This window comes from Phaseolus vulgaris, chromosome 1 (genome assembly GCF_000499845.2).
Source record: "Phaseolus vulgaris cultivar G19833 chromosome 1, P. vulgaris v2.0, whole genome shotgun sequence".
Taxonomy (NCBI): Eukaryota; Viridiplantae; Streptophyta; class Magnoliopsida; order Fabales; family Fabaceae; genus Phaseolus; species Phaseolus vulgaris.
The window spans coordinates 20,528,736-20,548,126 of NC_023759.2; the positions used below are offsets into that span (position 1 = coordinate 20,528,736).

The window sequence follows — 19,391 nt, forward strand, 5'->3', positions numbered from 1 at the left end:
CTTGCAGCTGCTGTTGGTGGGGGTGCTGAAGGAGCCTGATGCTGACTTTCACCACCACCCTCTTGAGTTGGTAGAGCGAGGGGGGCGTCCTGGCGTGGTGGTGAAGTGGGGGACTCGGTTATAAGTATCGGCGAGTTGTGGGCACCTTCATCCCCACCTGGTGCGTCCCCAACAATAGAAGTGGTTGAAGGAGGACCTTCTCCAGCAGATACGAAAGGCGTGGAGGCGCTTAGAGGGTTCTCTATAAAGTTAGGCTCGCTGCCTTCAACCATGGGGAGCGCGACCGCCAAGGGTGTTGCTTGGACTGGCAGTGTTGGAGCTGGGGGAGAGGGCGGTGTTGGTGTTGGAAGAGCGGGTGGTGAAGAGGGTGCCACCCTTGTTCTTTTGGTGACAAGGCCGTCCTCAGTTTCCTCATCATCCTCATCCTCATCCTCTTGAACCACTTGAGGGGTTTTCCTTTTTGGCTTCCTCAAGATGAGCTTTCTTCGTTGAGGGGCGGGCAGTGTCTCTGGAGGAGCTGGACCTTGAGGAGGCGATCTGCCCTAGGCAGCGGCGATCTCCACCACCGAGTTGGGCACGGTTTGGGAACCCGTCGCCAACTTATGAGTGTGGGCGAGCGCCCTCAGTTCAGCTAATTTGCCTTTGCCCAACATGAGGTCTGCACAGGGTAAAAATATACAAGTAAGCACAAAAGCAAAAGCAAGATATACGAGTATGTGTGTGAATAATGCAAACAAATGGCGCATGAATTAAAAACCAAGTCCAGTGCACAACAAGCAGGATGCCCGATGGTAGATAACAGAGATGCGAAATCAGTCCCAACGCAAAACGAAAACCTAAGTGTCGAGGTAAAGGCTAACCTATATGAGCTTCGAGTTGGTCCTCGAGGAACTCGAAAGAGATTATTGCGGAGGTGGGAAAGGTGATGTTGGCGGCTGCTACTTTCTTCCAGAAAAGGCATAGATCTTTGTCTAGCTCGCCCATGTTGTCGGGACTTCTGGGCCTCCTAAAGCTCTCTTTGGCGTCTTTGTTCCCCTTGTGTACCCAGTACAAGGGGAAGCCGTCGAGCAGGGAAGGATCTTGGTCGTTGGCGCACACCTTCACGAATTTTCCTTTCCAATCTTTGTAAGATTGCTGGAAGATGGAGAGGATTGATCTCCCCGCAATCCCGTTCAGGCTAATCCAGAGGCGGTCTCCTGGATTCTTAGCTTCAAAGAGGAAGAGGAAAACGTCAACCGAAGCTGGCAGTCCCAGGTGTGTGCACATGATCTGAAACGCCCTTACGAACGCCCAGCTGTTGGGATGAAGCTGGGCGGGGGCGACATCGAGCTCGGTTAATAGCTCCCTCTCGAAGTGAGTGAAGGGAAGTCGGAGTTTCACCTTCTTGAAGAACGTCGCGTAGAGGAAGCAGAACAGCTCGCCGTTGTTCGCTTTATTGTCGGCACAGATCGGCTCATCCGGGTGGCAAGGCAGCACGGCCATTTTGCTGTCATGCTCCTTATGGAATGAGAGATCGGATTGGTCCCCTTTCCTTAGTCGGTGCACGCCCAACTCTGTGTTTATGGAAGAGGTTTCTTTCAACAAAGCTGAGGTGGCCCACGGGTAGAGCTTCTTGTAGTCTTGTGTGGAAATGGAGGCTCCTCCGGCAACTGGTGGAGTTGCCTGAGCGAGATTGGAGTGAGAAGTTGCAGGCCTCTCAGCCTGGGTAGAAGGAGCACCAGATGCTCGTGGTAGGTTATGCGCTTGGGGTGGAGGGTTTCGCGATGGAGGAGGAGGGTTCGCGGTGGTTTTCGTGCGAGCCATCGCAGGAACTGCAAAGGAAAAAGGATGAACAAAGGTTACAGAGAACGACTCGATTGTGGACGAAGAATGGAGAACGAACGAATGGGAGTTCGTTGTGACGAATGTAATGGAAGACGAAGCCCTAAGTTACGAGAGGGAAGAAAAGGAGAAAACAACCCACAACGTATGCACCAGACAGATAATGGATGATGCGAATCGGTTAAAATGCAGCAAATATCAACCGAAGAAGTAAAAGAGGTACCTTTCGATGATCAGATGAGCGTTGAAGGGAGTTGGAGATTGAGAGAGTTGAGGAGCGTCGTGGGTTCGCAGAGAAAACTCAGAGCGTTTGAGAATGCAGAGAGATGATGAAACAGTGGAAATGAAAGGGTTTAAGGGTTTTTCAAACGTTTTTGGAAGCGCAAACGACAGCTGAAGACGACCGTTGATGAAGCCACGTGTCGAGCGATTGGAAAAAGGGGTTTGGTGGAGCGTCAGAAAAGCAGAGGGTACGAACGTTTGGAATTCCGTTCCAGCGCCACGTAGATCGGCAGTGATGTGACCTCTTAGTCTTTTCGCTGGACAAGTCTTCGCTTAAGAATGGGGGGCTTGTGTACCGCCCAAGTAGTCGGAAGTGATGACGTGGCAGCAAGCTATAATATAGGCGTGTTGAACGGGACACCTGGCTGGCAGAAGGGAAGGAAGTCGGGGGGCTCGTGTAGTCGTCAGTCGTTAAGTTGGCGTGCCCCGATCTCTAGCATACCTAAACCGGCGGTCACCAGGTTTGTGTCGTAGTCGCTGGATGCGAACCCAGACGACCAAGTGATCAGAGATCGCCGAAAGGAGGACATCGCCGAAAGATCAGGAAAGCTTGTTCAAGGCTTTCGAAGCGAAGGATGAAGTTGTCAGATGGTCATTCCCTAGCTGGCCAGAGGTTGAGGTCAGGGAACAGCTTACCCGAACATGCACGGTGAAGCAAGTGAAGCAGATCATGATGGCGGTCGGCGAGACCACAGGGAAGGTGTGTATGATGACACCCGTACTCGTCTCACAGAAGAGATCGCGCTCCAAGGCAGCTATACACCGAGTTACTCCTTATATGGATAACTTAGTCGAATAAGCCTGAAGAGTAAGAAGTGACGCTCAAGTAGAGGACGCTCCAGATGGTGACATGTGTACAGCTGGATGCGAGCCACGTGTCCAGATGTGTAACTGTCAGGAGAGAGAAAGTGCACAGGTATATAAGGGATTCTAACGAACTTCTGAGGTACGTGCGTTTTAGAATACTTCTTTTACGCTTGCGAAAACTTGAGTACGCTGAGAGGGAACATTGCACGGTTCCTGAAGTTCTTAGTTTTCTCTTAGTATTTTGGTGGTTCAGTCGCTGGCGTCAGAGCGCGATCGGCCGCAGCGGCGCCGTTCTGTCTTTTGCAGGTTCTTGAGGTGAATCAAGGTGAAGGACGGAAGCTAACACGGTGCAAAGCCGATCCAGAGGAAGCTACCTTTGACAAGGCAAGGCTCTTGCATTCTGGTCAACAGGCAGGATCAAGGGGTTTAGGGATTACGATGATTTTCTTAACCCCTGTTTGGTGAGTTATTATATTAATTAATATATTAGTATCTTTTATGTATTTATTTTCACATTTCGTAAAATATTTTCTGAAAATATTTTTAATTTAGCTATCTATTTTCTGTCACATACTTTTTTTTCTTGCTATATGTGTGTTTGCATTGCAATAGTGTTTTTATAATTTGTTGTGCTTTGAGTATTGATTTATATTTTTGATTTTTTTAAATAATTATTCTAATGTTTATTATAATTTTTTTACATTTTAATACATTACATAACCAAATGGAAAATATAAGTGATTTTTATACATTTATTTTCACATTTTTAAAAATATTTTCTAAAGATATTTTTTTATGCTACTTTTTTAAATAATATATTGATGAAAATGTTTTTTAAAATATTATCATATTTTATATATTTATTTTTACATTTTGCGAATTCTTTTATGAAGATATTTTTTAATTATATTTTTTAATTTATATAAGCAATATTTAATATATAGATCAAAGTGTTTTTTAAATATTATCATATTTTATATATTTATTTTCACATTTTTTAAAATATTTTCTGAAAATATTTTTAATTTAGCTATCTATTTTCTGTCACATACTAATTTTTTTTTCTTGCTGTATGTATGTTTGCATTGCATTACTGATTCTTAGTTTTCTTTATTTGTTTGCTACAGTGTTTTTATAATTTGTTTTGCTTTTAGTTTTGATTTATATTTAAGAATTTTTTTAATAATTTTTCTAATGTTTATTATTTTTCTACATTTTAATACATTACACAACAAAATCGAAAAGGGTGATGATTATTAAGGTAGTGTTAAAAAGGGTATTCATTATTAATGTTTTAAAATAAATAATATTTTGATGTCTTAGATGAAAATCTTTTATTGTTAAAGATCCACTTTTTTTTTTTAGTATCATTTGGAAGTAAAATATTTTATTTTGTTATCACTTAACTGGTAGGATAGTAGAGAGATTGGTTACTTTTCTGTTTTAAACTGATATTATTCTTTATTAAATAAGCATATTTTTAATTTTAAAATTTGATGTGTTCTCACTTATTGGTCCCTTTTATTAGGGAAGAGTGGAGAGAGAGGGGTGAAATGTGAATTTATGGACGGTTACTTTTTCTAGGCAAAAAAAAAAAAAGTGATATATAAGAAAACTATGAGAGAGAAATAATATAAAAACATCTTAATGTCTCCAAAATCCTCCCAAATCTTAATTTTCAGATTCTGAAAGAGTGATATATAAGAAAACTCCAAAATCCTAATTTGGAGATTCTAAAACTCTATTGTTGTTCTTCTTCACATTTCATCATCGCCACTTCACCAGGTTTCCGTCTCTTCAATGCTTCAAAAACCCTAATGTTGAAATTCTGAAATTATGTAATGCTAATTTATTTCATTTTTTTTATTTATCTTATTTTGCTTTTCCTATTTCTCTAATGTATATATTTTATTTTATATTTTTATATATAAAGATGTTTAGTTTTTTTATAATTAAATTAATAACTTCAATTTCTTTAGTTAAGAATCACATTCTTAAAATATTAAATTCTTCAATAATATTACATTTCATTTCATTTATAATTATTTTAAACATATTTAATTAAAAATAAATATAAATGTAAGTAATAAAAAATTAACATAAATAATAATATATTGTTTAATTTGATTAAATTTTGTATTTAATTATATAAAAATAAAAAAAATAAAAAATGCTGATAGCGACCGCTAGTTTCTATAAGGATTTTATAGTTTTGGTAAGAGTTGTAGTCTTAGAGCACTCTTCTTTCACCGATATTCAGCCACCAACTGACCTTAGCCCTCTCTTTTTTTTTTTGAATTAAATGATGAAATTATGTAAAATTTGAATTGAGTTGTGATATAGAAGAGGAAGTAGTAGCACATTACATTTCATGGCTTGCGATTCTTCCCCTCACGGCCGCGTGCATCAGTTTGTGTCAGAGGGCACAGAATCAAAGCCTTGTGACGCGAAATCAGCAGAATCGGTGACCCTTTTGATTAAGCACCTACCAGAAGCCATTCCTCATGACACCCTTTCTCGAATCTTCGCAAATTTCGGTGCTTTCTTGGTGCGCCCTTGCTCTAGTGCCAGGTATGTAACTGCCAAAGGTTTCTATTTTCCCACTGCTTTTGCAATTTGAAGGTCTTGGGTGTTTGAATATGACCATGGTTAACTCTTTAATGAATATTGTGCTGCCATGTCAATTTTGCAGTTTGCTTACAGTGTTAAAAGTATTTCCCATATTTATTTGTTTCTTTTAAATTAGACTTAACTAGATGGAAAGAATAAATATACACTTAACTCTTGCAATCTTTTGAATGTTCCTTCAATTATCAAGAATCTGATTAGTGTAAGCAAGTTTGCACACGATAATAATATTTATTTTGAATTCTTTCCTCACCATTGTTTTGTAAAATCTCAGGAATCCAATTACATTCTTCTTCATGGATGTGTTGGTTCTGATGGCCTGTTACAGTTTTCAAGTCTCCTGTTTACGCCTAAACATTTTTATGTTTGTTCTATTAACTCTTGTAATAATGCTACAGTTTCCAATATTTGTACTACTAGCAGTGCTTATATTTGGCATCTTAATTAGGACATCCTAATATCAATGTTATACGCATGCTCTTCAAAATTGTAATATACCCTTTTCTAATAATAGTTTTATTCCTGTCTGTACATATACAGAGAGAAGAAAGCAGGAAAGTCACGCTAAGTATGTACTTTTAGTTTGGGAGTCTAAAAGAAGGACCATTTCTTCTCTGAAGAGCCTTTTCTCTTCGGATTAGAAGGGTTTTTATTTTGTAATGATTGGTACATTTTCAATCAATAAGATATTGTCAGCTTATCTTAAACTGGGTTCCTATCACAAACTTACTGTGCTACTTGAATCTCGGTTTTGTCATTGGTGATGTTTTTTTCAAGTCATCCATACACGTTCTTTATTTAATGACATGGAAGAATTGAATGATATTTGGCTATTTTATTACTTTTGTTCCAATTTATTTGTGCTTATGACATTGCCAAATGATGCTTTATCTTAATTTGATATAATCATATAATGCAGGTTGAACAATTGTGCTTTTGTGGATTTTAAAAATGAGATGGTGGCATCTCAAGCACAACGTCAACTAAATGGGTATTATTAATTTAACCTTTTGCATTTTTTTTCATATTTGAAGAGACAGCCTTGGCATATATTTTTCTTGTTTGGTTTTACATTGTTGTAATCTATTTTTATATCTTTTGGAATTGGTTCCTGATTTTGAAACACTATGAAGAAAACTTGATATTTGTTTTAAATAATTGTATCTGTTTACTTTGGGTTGATCAGGTTGAGATTTCTTGGTAAAGTCTTGTCAGCAGAGAGAGCGAGTAAGTTAACTAGTAATGGTGAAAATAGTAGCGGTGATCTGCTGGGTAAGGACTCTAAAACATCAATGCAGAGGAATGCAAATGTAAGCAAACTTGTTGATGGAGATACAAAATCAAGAGGCCTCCCTATTCCCGAGCCAATTGCTGATAGACTTGGTGTCCATTATCCCTTTCCTCCTCTACTTGAGTATGCTGCTTCTTCTTATTTGATGCTCTTGTTAGTATTTGTTGCTTTATCGCAAAAAGGGATGCCAGGTGCCAACCGGCACACAAATATGATAAATAATTTAACAAAATTGAATGAATGGATTAATGAGAATAAAATGAAAGAAAACTACGGTTATATGCTACCGAGGTTGATGTAGTATAGTCTAGAATCAATTTGAAAGATTTATTGTGAGAATTTTGTCCAACTGAGATTTATTGGTGTAATCTCATTGTAACCCATTTTACTTCACAACGATCTTCTTTCAAGCATAAATTTCTTGAATATAGAACATTTTTAAGAATAAGCAGTTTATCTATATGTTCTCCATTTTCCTCTGAATTTGTCTGCTCTACCTTTATTTCACTTAGAATTGTTATGTCTGAGTGTTTTTTTTATTGCATGGGATTCAATAATAACTTACTAGGAAAAACAAAATGTCATTGTAAACTGCAATACTTTCAATGTGTACAATTCTTCTTTTCTTTTGTTTATGATATCAAAGATCTAGATTCTGTGATTATCTTGCCTTTTCATTTTCATAGCTTTTGGAATTGACCATTTGGAGTGAAATAAAGTTAGTTTTTAGTGGTATGCTGCTAAATAAATAAAGAAATAAATGAAATACATTTGAGATTGTTAAATATCTTAACTAATACTATTATGTGTCCTAATATTAATCAAGGATGGTATGGTATTTTGCATGATGATAAGTTTGTATGTAATCTAACTCAACTTGTTTCCCAGGTATGCTTACCCTCCACCTGATGGAAATATATTAACGAATATTGTGAATGCTCTAATTGCTGTTCCCCGCTTTTACACTCAGGTTGTTCCAGCACTGGTTGAGACCTCTATGATTGATTGGTTCCTATTTCAATCATCTGTAACCTTTTTCTGTCAGCTTGTTTTGTACGGATCTGACCTCAAATAGTAATCATATTGATTGTACCTCTCTAATGCAGGTTCTACACTTGATGAACAAAATGAACATCCCTGCTCCATTTCGTATGGCACTGCCCACACCTCCATTACCTCCAGAGGTACCAGTACCACCTCCTCCTACTGTAACTATAAATCCTCAGTGTGCAGATCTGTCCAGTGGTGAATCGGAGATGGAATCTTCGGATGAGGTAACTTCTTCACTGCTTTCAGTATTGCTAACATCCTTTATAATTGCACGTACAGGTTGCCTAAATATTTCAGAATTGGTATAAAACATTTATGTTCTTTTTTGTTTTCATCCCTTCTCAAGTTTAATGTATCTTTTAAGGTAATATTTCATAGAAATTTCCTTTTGTACCACTTCGCAATGTTCTTATGCTGTAGTTTCCTGTTGTCGTTCAGTTTGAAAACGCTTTTTTAAACATAAATGATTTTAATTGAATATCAAACTATAAAATATGAAGCGATTAGGGGATATCTTTTTCCTATCTCTTTAGTCATTTAAAAAAAAATTAATAACAAGCTTATAGGAGTACGAAGCAAGCACAAAAAAGTCTGGACAAAAGCGTGCCAGGCGTAGGACCATTGTTGGCCCTGCTATTGATAAAGGTGTGGCTCATGAGTCCGTTGGAGTAAAACCATCCACCTTGGTTCCAAAAGAATTCCCTGTGATAAAAAAGAACCATGTGTTAAAGGTATTTCTTTCTTAGAGTTTGGTTTCTGGAAAACTATTAACAATGATTTTATCATTTTATTTTAGGTTTTCATTTTGATTTACAGATCAACATTGTCCCCAAAGCAAAACTAAATAAACATACAGATGATGAGACAACACAAGAGTTACAAGAGCCAGAAAAAGATGCTCCAGATCCTAACAAATTTTTGACTCCAGATGAATTAGAGAGAGGAAAGTTGCCTCCTGAGGAAATCTTATCCCTTCCAATGTTTAAGGTACTGATAAAAATATCTGTGTTTACTGTTCCATTCCAGTACTACATGTGCAACAGAAAGAAGCAAGCTTTACACCACTTTGGAAATCTAACATTTACCATGTAGTCCAAGTTATTTCCCAATTTAGTCTCTGCTGGGTGATTTAAGAACAATTGTGTGACTGAGGACTAACTGTGGGATATAAATAAGAACAATTTGCTTCAAAGATCTTGAAACAGAACACAATATACTTGTCTTAAGGAATTTGTTCTGTTGCTGGATATGTAATATATATCACAAGTTCACTATGTCTTTTCTTGCACATAAGTTGAATTTTTTAATTTTGACTAGTTATTCACCAAAATATTTGCAGAGCATGAGTTGGTCTAATAGAAGGCTAGATGTAGTTATATCTAATTAAATGTACGGCTTGTTTGGATTGGAATAGTTCGTTTCCACTGCATGTCTTCACAAACAATTATAAAAGAATTTAATGACCATACAGTGACAACATAAAACTGTTTTAGATATTCATGTAATCACAAATCACCGTTGGTGTTACTTTTAAGGTAATTATTGTTAAAGTCAACAAACTTACCATATATGGCTTGTGATTGGAATGACAGTGTAAAACTATTTTGCATTGTTGGTGCATATGCCTTTTTTTTCTAAATAAAAAGGCCATCTTGCTCTCATTTTGTTTCACTGTTTCCACCACTTCCTGTACAAATATTAGAAAAAAAGAAACAAAATTAGAAAAAAGGTGACAATTTTGTAATTGTATGCGAAAACAGGGAATATAAACAGAAAGTCCCAAAATATGTTATCGGATTATTTTTAATTAGTTGATTACCTGAAACCAAAGGCAATTTGAAATTACTTTGCACTTGCTTGGTTGAGCAGGTGAGCAAAGATTTAGATATTGTTTAGCTTTGAAAAGTATCCTATCTCACCAATTTAGAGAGCTTGCACTTTTGACAAATAAATTTAGGAGTAGCTTGGATTTCCCAGTCGTGATCTTTTAGAAGCTCCTTTTAGCTAGTTTTTGTGTGCAATAAACTTGTATTGGTTTAATCTTAAGTGAGGAGCCTTACTGCTAGGCTGTTATCCTTTTACATAATCTTAAGTCTCATCACAGCCCATGGTCAATCATAAGATTTTCATCATCAGTGGGTACTGATACTGAATTTTGGATGATGAAGTGATTAAACTAAGGGAACGTTGACTCTACTATTCTCTAAATGCCCGTGTTGTCCAACGGTTCCTCTTTCCTTAAGAGCAACTACTTTGTATGGTAATATTTATGCATATAAATATTTTATATAAGCTACAGAACTGATATCATTCCAGAGACCATGAACAGACTCCTGAAAAAAAAAGAGAAAAGAAAGAAAAAACAATACTGGAGGAACTTTGAGGGCCTGCTTCCTTCCACTCCAAAACTAACCTTACTTTTTTCTTCTCCTTTCTCAACCACCACTACCCTTTAAACTACCCTCCCTGCTGAATTCTCATTCTCTTTCTACCACCAATCCATTTCATTAAGCTGCACGCTCGAATGATCTTCTTGATTTCCTCCTGACCCTTGAGGCACAATTCTCTGGTTCTCACCTTATTTCTACTACAGTATAATGACTTCTGAAAGATTGATCTAGAAATAATTTATTAGAGCTTCCATGGTGTACACATGCCTCTTTATGGGACTTTTTTTAACTGATGGATTGTGTTGTACAGAACTATACAGCTGGAAATCCTGCTCCTGTGTTGTATGTTAAGAATTTGGCAAAAGATGTGACTGCTGATGATTTCTATTATATATTTGGTAAGCTCCCAAGACTTTTACTGGATTCAGGTCTTGTTTAATACTTGTCACATGCAATTTGAATGTTTTACAATCCAAAAAAGAAACATAATGAATTAATAAAATTAAATATTTTGAGATTTTCATAATATATTGTATGGATGTTACCTCCACAGTTTACCTTATTTTACCTTTATTGCTACAGGGTCCTTGTTTGGAAGTGTTGAGGCTGCTAAGTCTGGTCTTCAAGTCAAACTAATGCAGGTAGGACATTCACATTCCATAACCAACTTTAATCTGTTGAGGCTATGCAAATATAGCTCCAAAATAAATATTTTCTATTTGTTATATCATCCAGTTGATTAACATGCCAGTTTGGGGTTACATGATTGAGTGCTGACTCAACTAACTTTCATTTATATCCCCATGAAATTCTTGTAGTAGCATATCTGTGAGACTGAAATTAATAGCAAGTTTTCAATTTCAGGAAGGACGAATGAGGGGTCAAGCATTTCTGACATTCCCCTCTATTGAATTGGCTCATCTTGCTCTGGTATGTTTCTCACAGGAGATTGGTTGTGTTCTTTTTAATTGTTTTAATCAAGACGATTTTGGTTTCAGATTTTTATTTCCTTTAGAATTGCAGTTTCGTTTCTCTTTGTTACAAAATTCTTGCAGTTTTTTTTGTTGATTGTTACTGTAGTATGTAGAGTTTGACATGCTAATAATATTGGTAATTTTGAATAACTGTCTCAAGTTTTTCATCAAGTTATCTTCTTGTTTGTATTAGTAATGGTTTATATTTCATATTACCATTTTGCAGAATCGGGTGAATGGATATGTATTAAAAGGAAAGCCAATGATTATACAATTTGGTCGAAATCCCGCTGCTGCTAAGGCTTGATTTAGTGCATTTATTGTATAACAGATGACTAATTACGCATTGTTAATTCACTCATGGGGAGTGGACTCTGCACTAAGCACTGAGACCACAGCATTCAGCAATGCTAGTGATATGAATGCTAGCATGTATATTCTCCTTGGGTTTATGGAAACTATGTGAATGAAGACTTCGCATTGTTGTCAATAGGGGTTGTAAAAGGCAGACCAACGTCATTGTATATGCAGACCAAAGTTGGCAATGGTTTATTAAATATATAATTTATTGGTTCATTTTTTTGCTCCAGAAGCAAAAGTATTGGGAGCTTGGATCTAGAAAATGTTGCAGAATTATGGTTGACAACGATATGACATGGCTCTGAAAACGTGGATATGCATCAGGTCTGTAAAAAATTTAGTTATGCAGCTTGCCATTGCCAAATACCATCATTCCTATAAGGGGATATATACATGTATCACATTGTTTTTTGTAATGTCTAAAAGAAACAATGGACTAAAATATCTAATTGAATGGTTTGATTTTTATTTACTCAAACAAAATCAGTTACAATAATTTATTTATAGCTACTCTATAACAGAGAAGGTTAGTCTTGGCTAACTGCTCTAACAGGGTTAATATACCCTTCCTCAATTCTAATCGGATAGAAGAATAGTTTTGGTGTTTTCTTCTTGCACCTGACAATAGGGTATTTCTTGATCCTCTTGGAAACAAAAACAAAATTTACTTCGGAATTTGTATGTCTAATAGCTTTAACAACATTGAACAAAGAACGAATAATGGTTGAACCACCAAGGATGGATCTTTATGCTTAAGATTGTGAAATCAATAAATTTTATCAGCACCAACAATTCCTTAAAAAGGACTTTATTTGTTCCTTAAGATTTAACAAAACACATATGAGGGTGAAACTCAAAGAAAATGGAGTTATCTTTGGCAAATTGACTAGTTTTCAGTAATAGAAAGAAAATGTAACAAAATGTTAAGTTTAAAAGTTATATCTGTAGCAATATGTGATGTAAATGAGAGGAAACAACACTAATATGTGTAGCAAACCTGTACCATTTTTTATGAAAGTTTGATCCGGATTAACAAAATGACTTAATTGTTGAATATTGTGGGGTTCCCCCACTCATATGTGCTAAAACGCTCTCAAAAACTTTTTCTGACCCTAAAGCTTTGTAGAAGAATATTACTGTATACATATAGCAAACTACAAAAGAGTACTTATATTTGTATATGTCATAAGACGTTAACACTCTTAAGTGAGCAAACACTTGTGATCTCTATGATCGCATCTTTAATCAAACTTTGTTTAATTAGGAGTGGTTGATGTCCAAACAATACTTAGTGAGCTTAGCCGTGATTGGTTATTGATTCAACCCAATTAGATAACCAAGGACACAACAGACACTTCACAATTAAGTCAATCATCTCAGCATCCAAGACAAGTGATAACCAAAATTAAAAGACAAGCATGATATCATAAAGAGGAATGGAATGGATGATGCAAAAAGAAAGATAAAAAGAGGAAGGGATGAATAAAGCTTATGAAAGAAGGTTGTCACGCCACTTGGAGAATGAGGTACTCCAAGATGAGTGGTGAAGGAGCCGCCACATAAGGTGTTGCACACTCAAGATAAGACTCAAGAACTTTAGGAGACAAAACTCACTAATAACTCAAGCAGAACTTATTTTCTATTCAATTTCAATTGTATGAAATACATGAGACAAGACACTCTATTTATAAGAGAGTGTCTTGGAGAACAAGATAAAGGGGTAGGAGCGTCATTCGTGAGAAACCTTCTAGAAGGTAGGTCAAAGAAACCCTAAACTTAGAAGCACTTGTCATGAAAGATGGGCTTGGCACAAGCCCAATTTATGCTAAGTACACCCCAATTTATGCTAAGTGAACCCTATTCTAGCTTATTCTTCTATTTGGACCCCCAAAGTGAGCCCAATTTATTTACATAAACTTGTCTTTTAAAAAGACTAGAAAGAAAAACATGTGATGCTCTAGCCTATGTCTAGTTCTTCTTATGGTGAGGTCCTTCTGAAGTTTGATGGTGCCTTGTCTTGGATGCTGAGATGAATGACTTAATTGTGAAGTGTCTGTTGTGTCCTTGGTTTTCTCCTTATCTAATTGAGTTGTATCATGCCCCCCCAAGTTGGAAAGAATTTGACCTCGAATTTAGAATTCTTGTAAATAACATAGTTAGTTTGTTCACAAAGAAGATAAAAACATTTCTAGAAATGGTTTGTGAATCAAACTTATGTTCATGAAGCTTTGGGAGTTTGCATGGATGAGTTCTAGATACAAGCCATGTTTGTAGAGAATGTTTAGGGAAGATTTGATTGGTTTGTCAAAATCCTCTTAGAAGGTAAGAACCTTTAGGAGGTTTTTGAATGTCATCCTAAACTTCTTTATCAAAGATGTCAAGTATTTAGAATGAATTGGTAATGAAAAAGATAATGAAGAAGAATACCTTAGAGGTGCAGTTTGTGTTTCTGTACGGGTCCACCATGTAAAATCTTTCTATCATATTGCCAAGGCCTTCCCAAAAGCACATGTGTGGCTTCCATTGGCACAACATCACATAAAACTTTATCTTTATATTTTCCAATGGCAAATGTTATGAGGACTTGTTTATTAACCATCATTTCACCCTCTTCACTAAACCATTGTAATTTGTAGGGCTTTGTATGAAAGATGGTGGGTAATCCAAGTTTTTCCACCACTCTTGTACTTGTCACATTTGTACAACCACCCTCATCAATTATCAAGGAACATAATTTGTCATTAATAAGGCACCCGGTATGGAAAATATTTTCCCTTTGACTTTCATCAAAAGGTTTTTGAAGTTACCCAAACATACATCTTATTACTAACAAATTACCTTCACATGGTATTTCACACTCGTCCTCACTACGGGTTTTTAAAGAGGAAGGGGAGCTAGCTCAAGATGATTGGGAACTATGGTCACTCACGACTACCCCCTTTAACCATCATTGTTCTTTTACTTGGGCAATTAGCAACAATGTGCCCAAAATCTAAACATTTAAAGCATTTTTTACTTGAAGTTTTGGTGGGTGATTTAGGAGTAGAAGGTTTATCTCAATAATTTTTATATTGTGGGGTGGTTTCTTTTGAGAAATTGGAAGAAGAGTCTTGGTTTTAAAATTTGTGTTTGTCCTTCCAAGATGATTAAAAGCCATCATTATGAGTATTTTTAAAAGAATTTCTCTTCAAAACACGTGATTCAACCTTGATGGCTAGGTGAACCAATTTTTCCAAAGAAGTATACTCATATAATTCCACAACATCTTGTATTTCTCGCCGTAACCTACTCTAAAATCTAACAACATTTGACTCTTTACTTTCATGCATATTAATTTTTAGTCAATGTTAATTCTAAATCTTTGAAATACTCGTCTACACTCCTGGATCCTTGATGAAGTCGTTGGATCTTCAACAAAAGTTCCTTCCTATAATGAGGAGGAATAAATCGTGTGCGCACGTATAATTTTAAATCATTCCAAGAGACCATGACTGCCCTCTTGTTTAGCCCAATATCCATTATAGTTTGATCTCACCATTGCATGGCATAATCCTCAAATTCTAGGAAAGCTAACTTAACCTTTTGGTCCTCTTCAATGTCATACACATTAAATATTTGTTCTACTTTAGCTTCCCATCCTAGATAAACGTTTGGGTCACTATCCCCATTAAAACTAGGTAATTTTACCAAAGGAATGGACTTCTTTTGTTGATGTTGGTGTTGATGACGCCTAGCTTCAAAATTTTCACTCTCCAATCTTCTTCTTCTTGACTTCCATACTGTATGTAATGTCTAGTAGCTCTTCTAGGCTCACATCTCCTTTCCCTGACTTGTCTCTCATGGGTGTCTTCAAGGCATTGCATCATTTCTACCAATTGTCTCATGTCTTCCTCCTTTTGAACCAAGCTCCTCTTGGCCTCTTCAAGTTCCACCAAAAGGTGTGCCTTTTGAGGAGAAAGTGGTTTGGAAGATTCCCCTGAGGATAAATGATGCATATTTGCGTATAAAAAAAAATTAAACAATTAGTTTTAAACAACAAATAATACACTCATTCACGTGTATTAATTGGCTATTTAGTAAAGGATGGATAAAAGGTACTCAAAAAAGGTTTTCAAATTTTTTTGGCCAAAAGGTCTACACTTGGTAGCAACACTAAAGTGAAAGAGGTTAAAACTTTTATAACTTACTCATACAAAGAATCCCCAACAAAACTTAAAGAGACTTTAAAGATAAGCAAGAAAAGTTGACAGAAAGAAAGCTAAACCAAAAAGGAAGTAAGATGATGACAAAACTTAAACAAGACAAACAAGAAAAGCACTTTTAAAGACTCAAAGAAACTTACTTAAACTTTTAACTATGAAGTTTTTAATTTTCTTAAAAAATATAAAAGTAAGAAGGATTAAGTTCAACGAATGTGAAAACTATTAGAATATATGGCCTTAAACAAGAGGGAGATGAATTGTTCATAAAAGATTTTCGCAATCTTTGAAGGTATAATGAACTCCAATGCAAAATCACAGAGAAAGAAATCAAGGAAACAAAACTGTTTAAGTTGATTTCCAGAAAAACAACCGGTTGTTTTTATCAGCAGTAATTAAAACAACATAAAAGCATAATGTAAATGAGTTCAGGGCAAGAGAAAAGCACACAAGCAATTTATACTAGTTCACTCTTATCCCAAGAGCTACATCCAGTCCCCAAAAACCACTAGGTATCTACTATGCAATCAAAATCCAAATTACAAACAACCACACTAAAGAAGTGACCTTGAACACATCAAGCCACACACTTCCTTTGGCACACAACACCACAGAATTCAAAACAACCTCTGATTCTGCACACACCAAAGAAGTGATCTTGAACACATCAAGAACACACATTTATCTTGGTAAACACACCACAAAATTCAGAACAACCTTTGATTCTGCACACACCACAAGTATTTCATAAATACAAGAGAGAAAGAGGAATGATTACACTTAGATCAATATAAAAAACGAAAGATTACAACAATCCTATTCCACTCCTTTGGGAAATCCAAAAGCTTGATGCAAATCTTGAAAACTTAAATATGTTTTCTCAATCTAAAAACTGTGTAAACGGTTTCAATCCTTCAGGAGTGTAAAACAACCTTTATATACTCCAAAGGTTTGTTAAAAACATTTAAAGCATGAGTCAAAACAGTTAGAAAACATTTAAAGCTGATTTACCAAAATTAATAAAAATTTTGTTATGGATTTTCAAAAAACAATCGGTTGAATTTTTGAAACAACCGATTGAATTGGTTTGACAGCAAAGTCAACCAACTCAAAAAGCTTTAAACCCTTTTCAAAAACCACTAAGGGTCAAGCAATCGATTGAAATGATAAAACAACTGGTTATTTTTCCACTTCTTTAGAAAACAATCTTTTTAAAAAAGGTTTTGATTCAATTTAGTTTTAGATTCAAACAAAGAGTGGATTACACTTCAATCTACCCAGAACCCACCCACACAAGCAACAACACCAACCTTCCACCAAACACCATGGATTTGGAGACACCAAAGCACAAGATCATCCTTGATCAACAAAAACAATTTGTCACTTTAAAAGAATCCTCTTAATATTTTAATCTTGAAAAATGAATGCCTCAAATTGTTTCTTTTGTCCTTGTTTTTTATGGACTAAATAATTCCACATTCTTGACATGCATATTTTATTTTTACTTCACTTTCAAATTTTCACAAAGAGAATGAGATTCAATTCATATGATCACTTGAGTTCTTTGTTTGGAACTAAATCAACTACCACTTAAACAGTTTCTAGTTGCTTTTTAGTTCTTCACAATTATAGCAAAAATAAGTAGAATGGATAAGAACATAAGACTCAAGCAAAAGAGGTAAGGGAAGAAAAAAATTTGAAAAAAATAATAATTCAAAAGCATAATTTAAAGTGTTTAATGAATAAAAAGGTGAAATTGTAATTGACAAGAATTTACGTGACACCAAGCAAGCTAATGCCCAATCATCTTACAGTGAGAGAAAAATGGAGGGAGTCATTCATATTCCACGTCGACTATAAAAGCAAAGTCTGAACGTTCAACCAAGAGGTGATCGGGAAGAGGGGACAACATATCAATATCTACCAGCACTCTAGCAAACAAACCCCAATTCTTTCTCGTGGTATGAACATCCAAAGACAAAGGACTACCAATGTCTCTGGTAATGGAAAATATTGCCCTTAGTCTCCATTATTCCAAAGGCAAATGGTAGATTCTAACCCAAGCCTGGGTTTTATAGATGGAATAAAGTCTTTTGTCCAAGCAAACAATCTCAAGAAACCAGGAAATAACTGTAATGAACCCCTCCCAAGAGCCCATCGCATGTCTTCAAAAGAAGAGAACTCTAATTCATAGAAACCCTTCCCAAGAGGGATTGCTTTCCACGGTCCAATAACCTTCCACACAAGCTGCACCATTTTAGTTAAATCAAGGTATTTGAGAGGTTTATCCCCCTTAGATAGAATAATCCAACCATGTAGATGGGTCTTGCAATCCTCAAGACCAGCCAAGTAATCTTCCTTATCAACCCGGACAACAACTATATCTCCCTTAATACAAGGAGTAGGTAGCTGGGACAAAAGAATGTCACATGTATTTCCCAAAGCTTAAGAAAAAATCTTCCTTTGGCTTGGCATAACAGATGCTTTCTTATTAGGAAACATTTCTCGATCCATCAAACAAGCCCATGGGATGAGGAAACTCGTAAAGTCGTCCGCCATTCACAAAAGCTAACAAGCTGCCGACCAGCTCACCCCATCCGCCACCGTCCCACTAGCCGCACCACGCTGCGCACCAACCGCACCAGAGCAGGCACAAAAGGTGGCAACTTTTGTTGTTGATACAATCTAAATAGCCAAGAAGATGACCAAGTTCTCAAGAAACAATTCACACTATGAGCAGTCATCTCAGCAATCAAGTCAAGGCCCCACCAAATATCAAATGGAACACACTAGAAGAAGAACTTGGCATAGACCAGGACATCAACTACTCTTTCTTCTGGTCTTCTTAAAAGACAAAAACATGTTTGTAAATAATTTGGGCTCACTTTTGGGGTCCAAATAGGAAAATAGGCTAGAGTAGGTTCGTGTCCAGTGGGAATCTTCTTAGGGTTCTTACCTTAAATTGCTAATCTCAAAATCATAAACTAGAGCAACCAATTAAAATGTGCAATCCTAAAATCAACTTAAATCATGTGGTATTCAAAACAAGGTTATTTTGTACTTATTTGCTTTGAGTTGATTTCGACCCTTTACTTTCTAGCACCTTTTAAATTCTTGCTTTTACCTTTAAGCAATTTCATTTTCGCCTTTAAATTCTTGTCATCTACAATTACGCAATTCTATTCATTAAGCACTTTAAATTCCGCCTTTGAATATTATTTCGTGTCAATTTTTTTTCCTTACATCTTTTGCTTGAGGCTTATGTTCTTAGTATTTTAGGAGTCTTATTTCCTTTCTACTTATTTTGATTTTAATTGTGATGTGTTAAAAACAAATAAGAAGTTGTTTGAGTAGTGGTTGATTTCATTCCGAACATAGAATGCAAGTGTTCATATGATTTTTGAATCCAAAACCAACATTTTTTTCGGAAAAGTGAAAAGTGGAATGACAAAAAAAAAATATGCATGCAGAAAAAAGAATATGGAAATTTTGAATCCACAAATATAAAGACAAAAAGAAAAAGTTTTGAAAAGCATTCACATTTCAACTTTCACTTTGCAAATTACTAAAGAGGATTCTATGTATATGG

General features: G+C 36.0%; 1 protein-coding gene across 1 annotated transcript; it reads left to right on the forward strand.

The window, feature by feature from the left end:
- The first annotated feature begins 5,091 nt into the window (after positions 1-5,091).
- Positions 5,092-11,819, forward strand: LOC137813755 (U11/U12 small nuclear ribonucleoprotein 65 kDa protein). Its single transcript, XM_068616170.1, has 11 exons — positions 5,092-5,481; positions 6,458-6,529; positions 6,725-6,952; positions 7,718-7,799; positions 7,936-8,103; positions 8,446-8,610; positions 8,696-8,866; positions 10,580-10,667; positions 10,852-10,910; positions 11,134-11,199; positions 11,470-11,819. Exons 1-11 carry the CDS (start codon positions 5,282-5,284, stop codon positions 11,548-11,550), a joined length of 1,380 nt encoding a protein of 459 aa, XP_068472271.1. The 5' UTR covers positions 5,092-5,281; the 3' UTR covers positions 11,551-11,819.
- Positions 11,820-19,391: the final 7,572 nt, after the last annotated feature.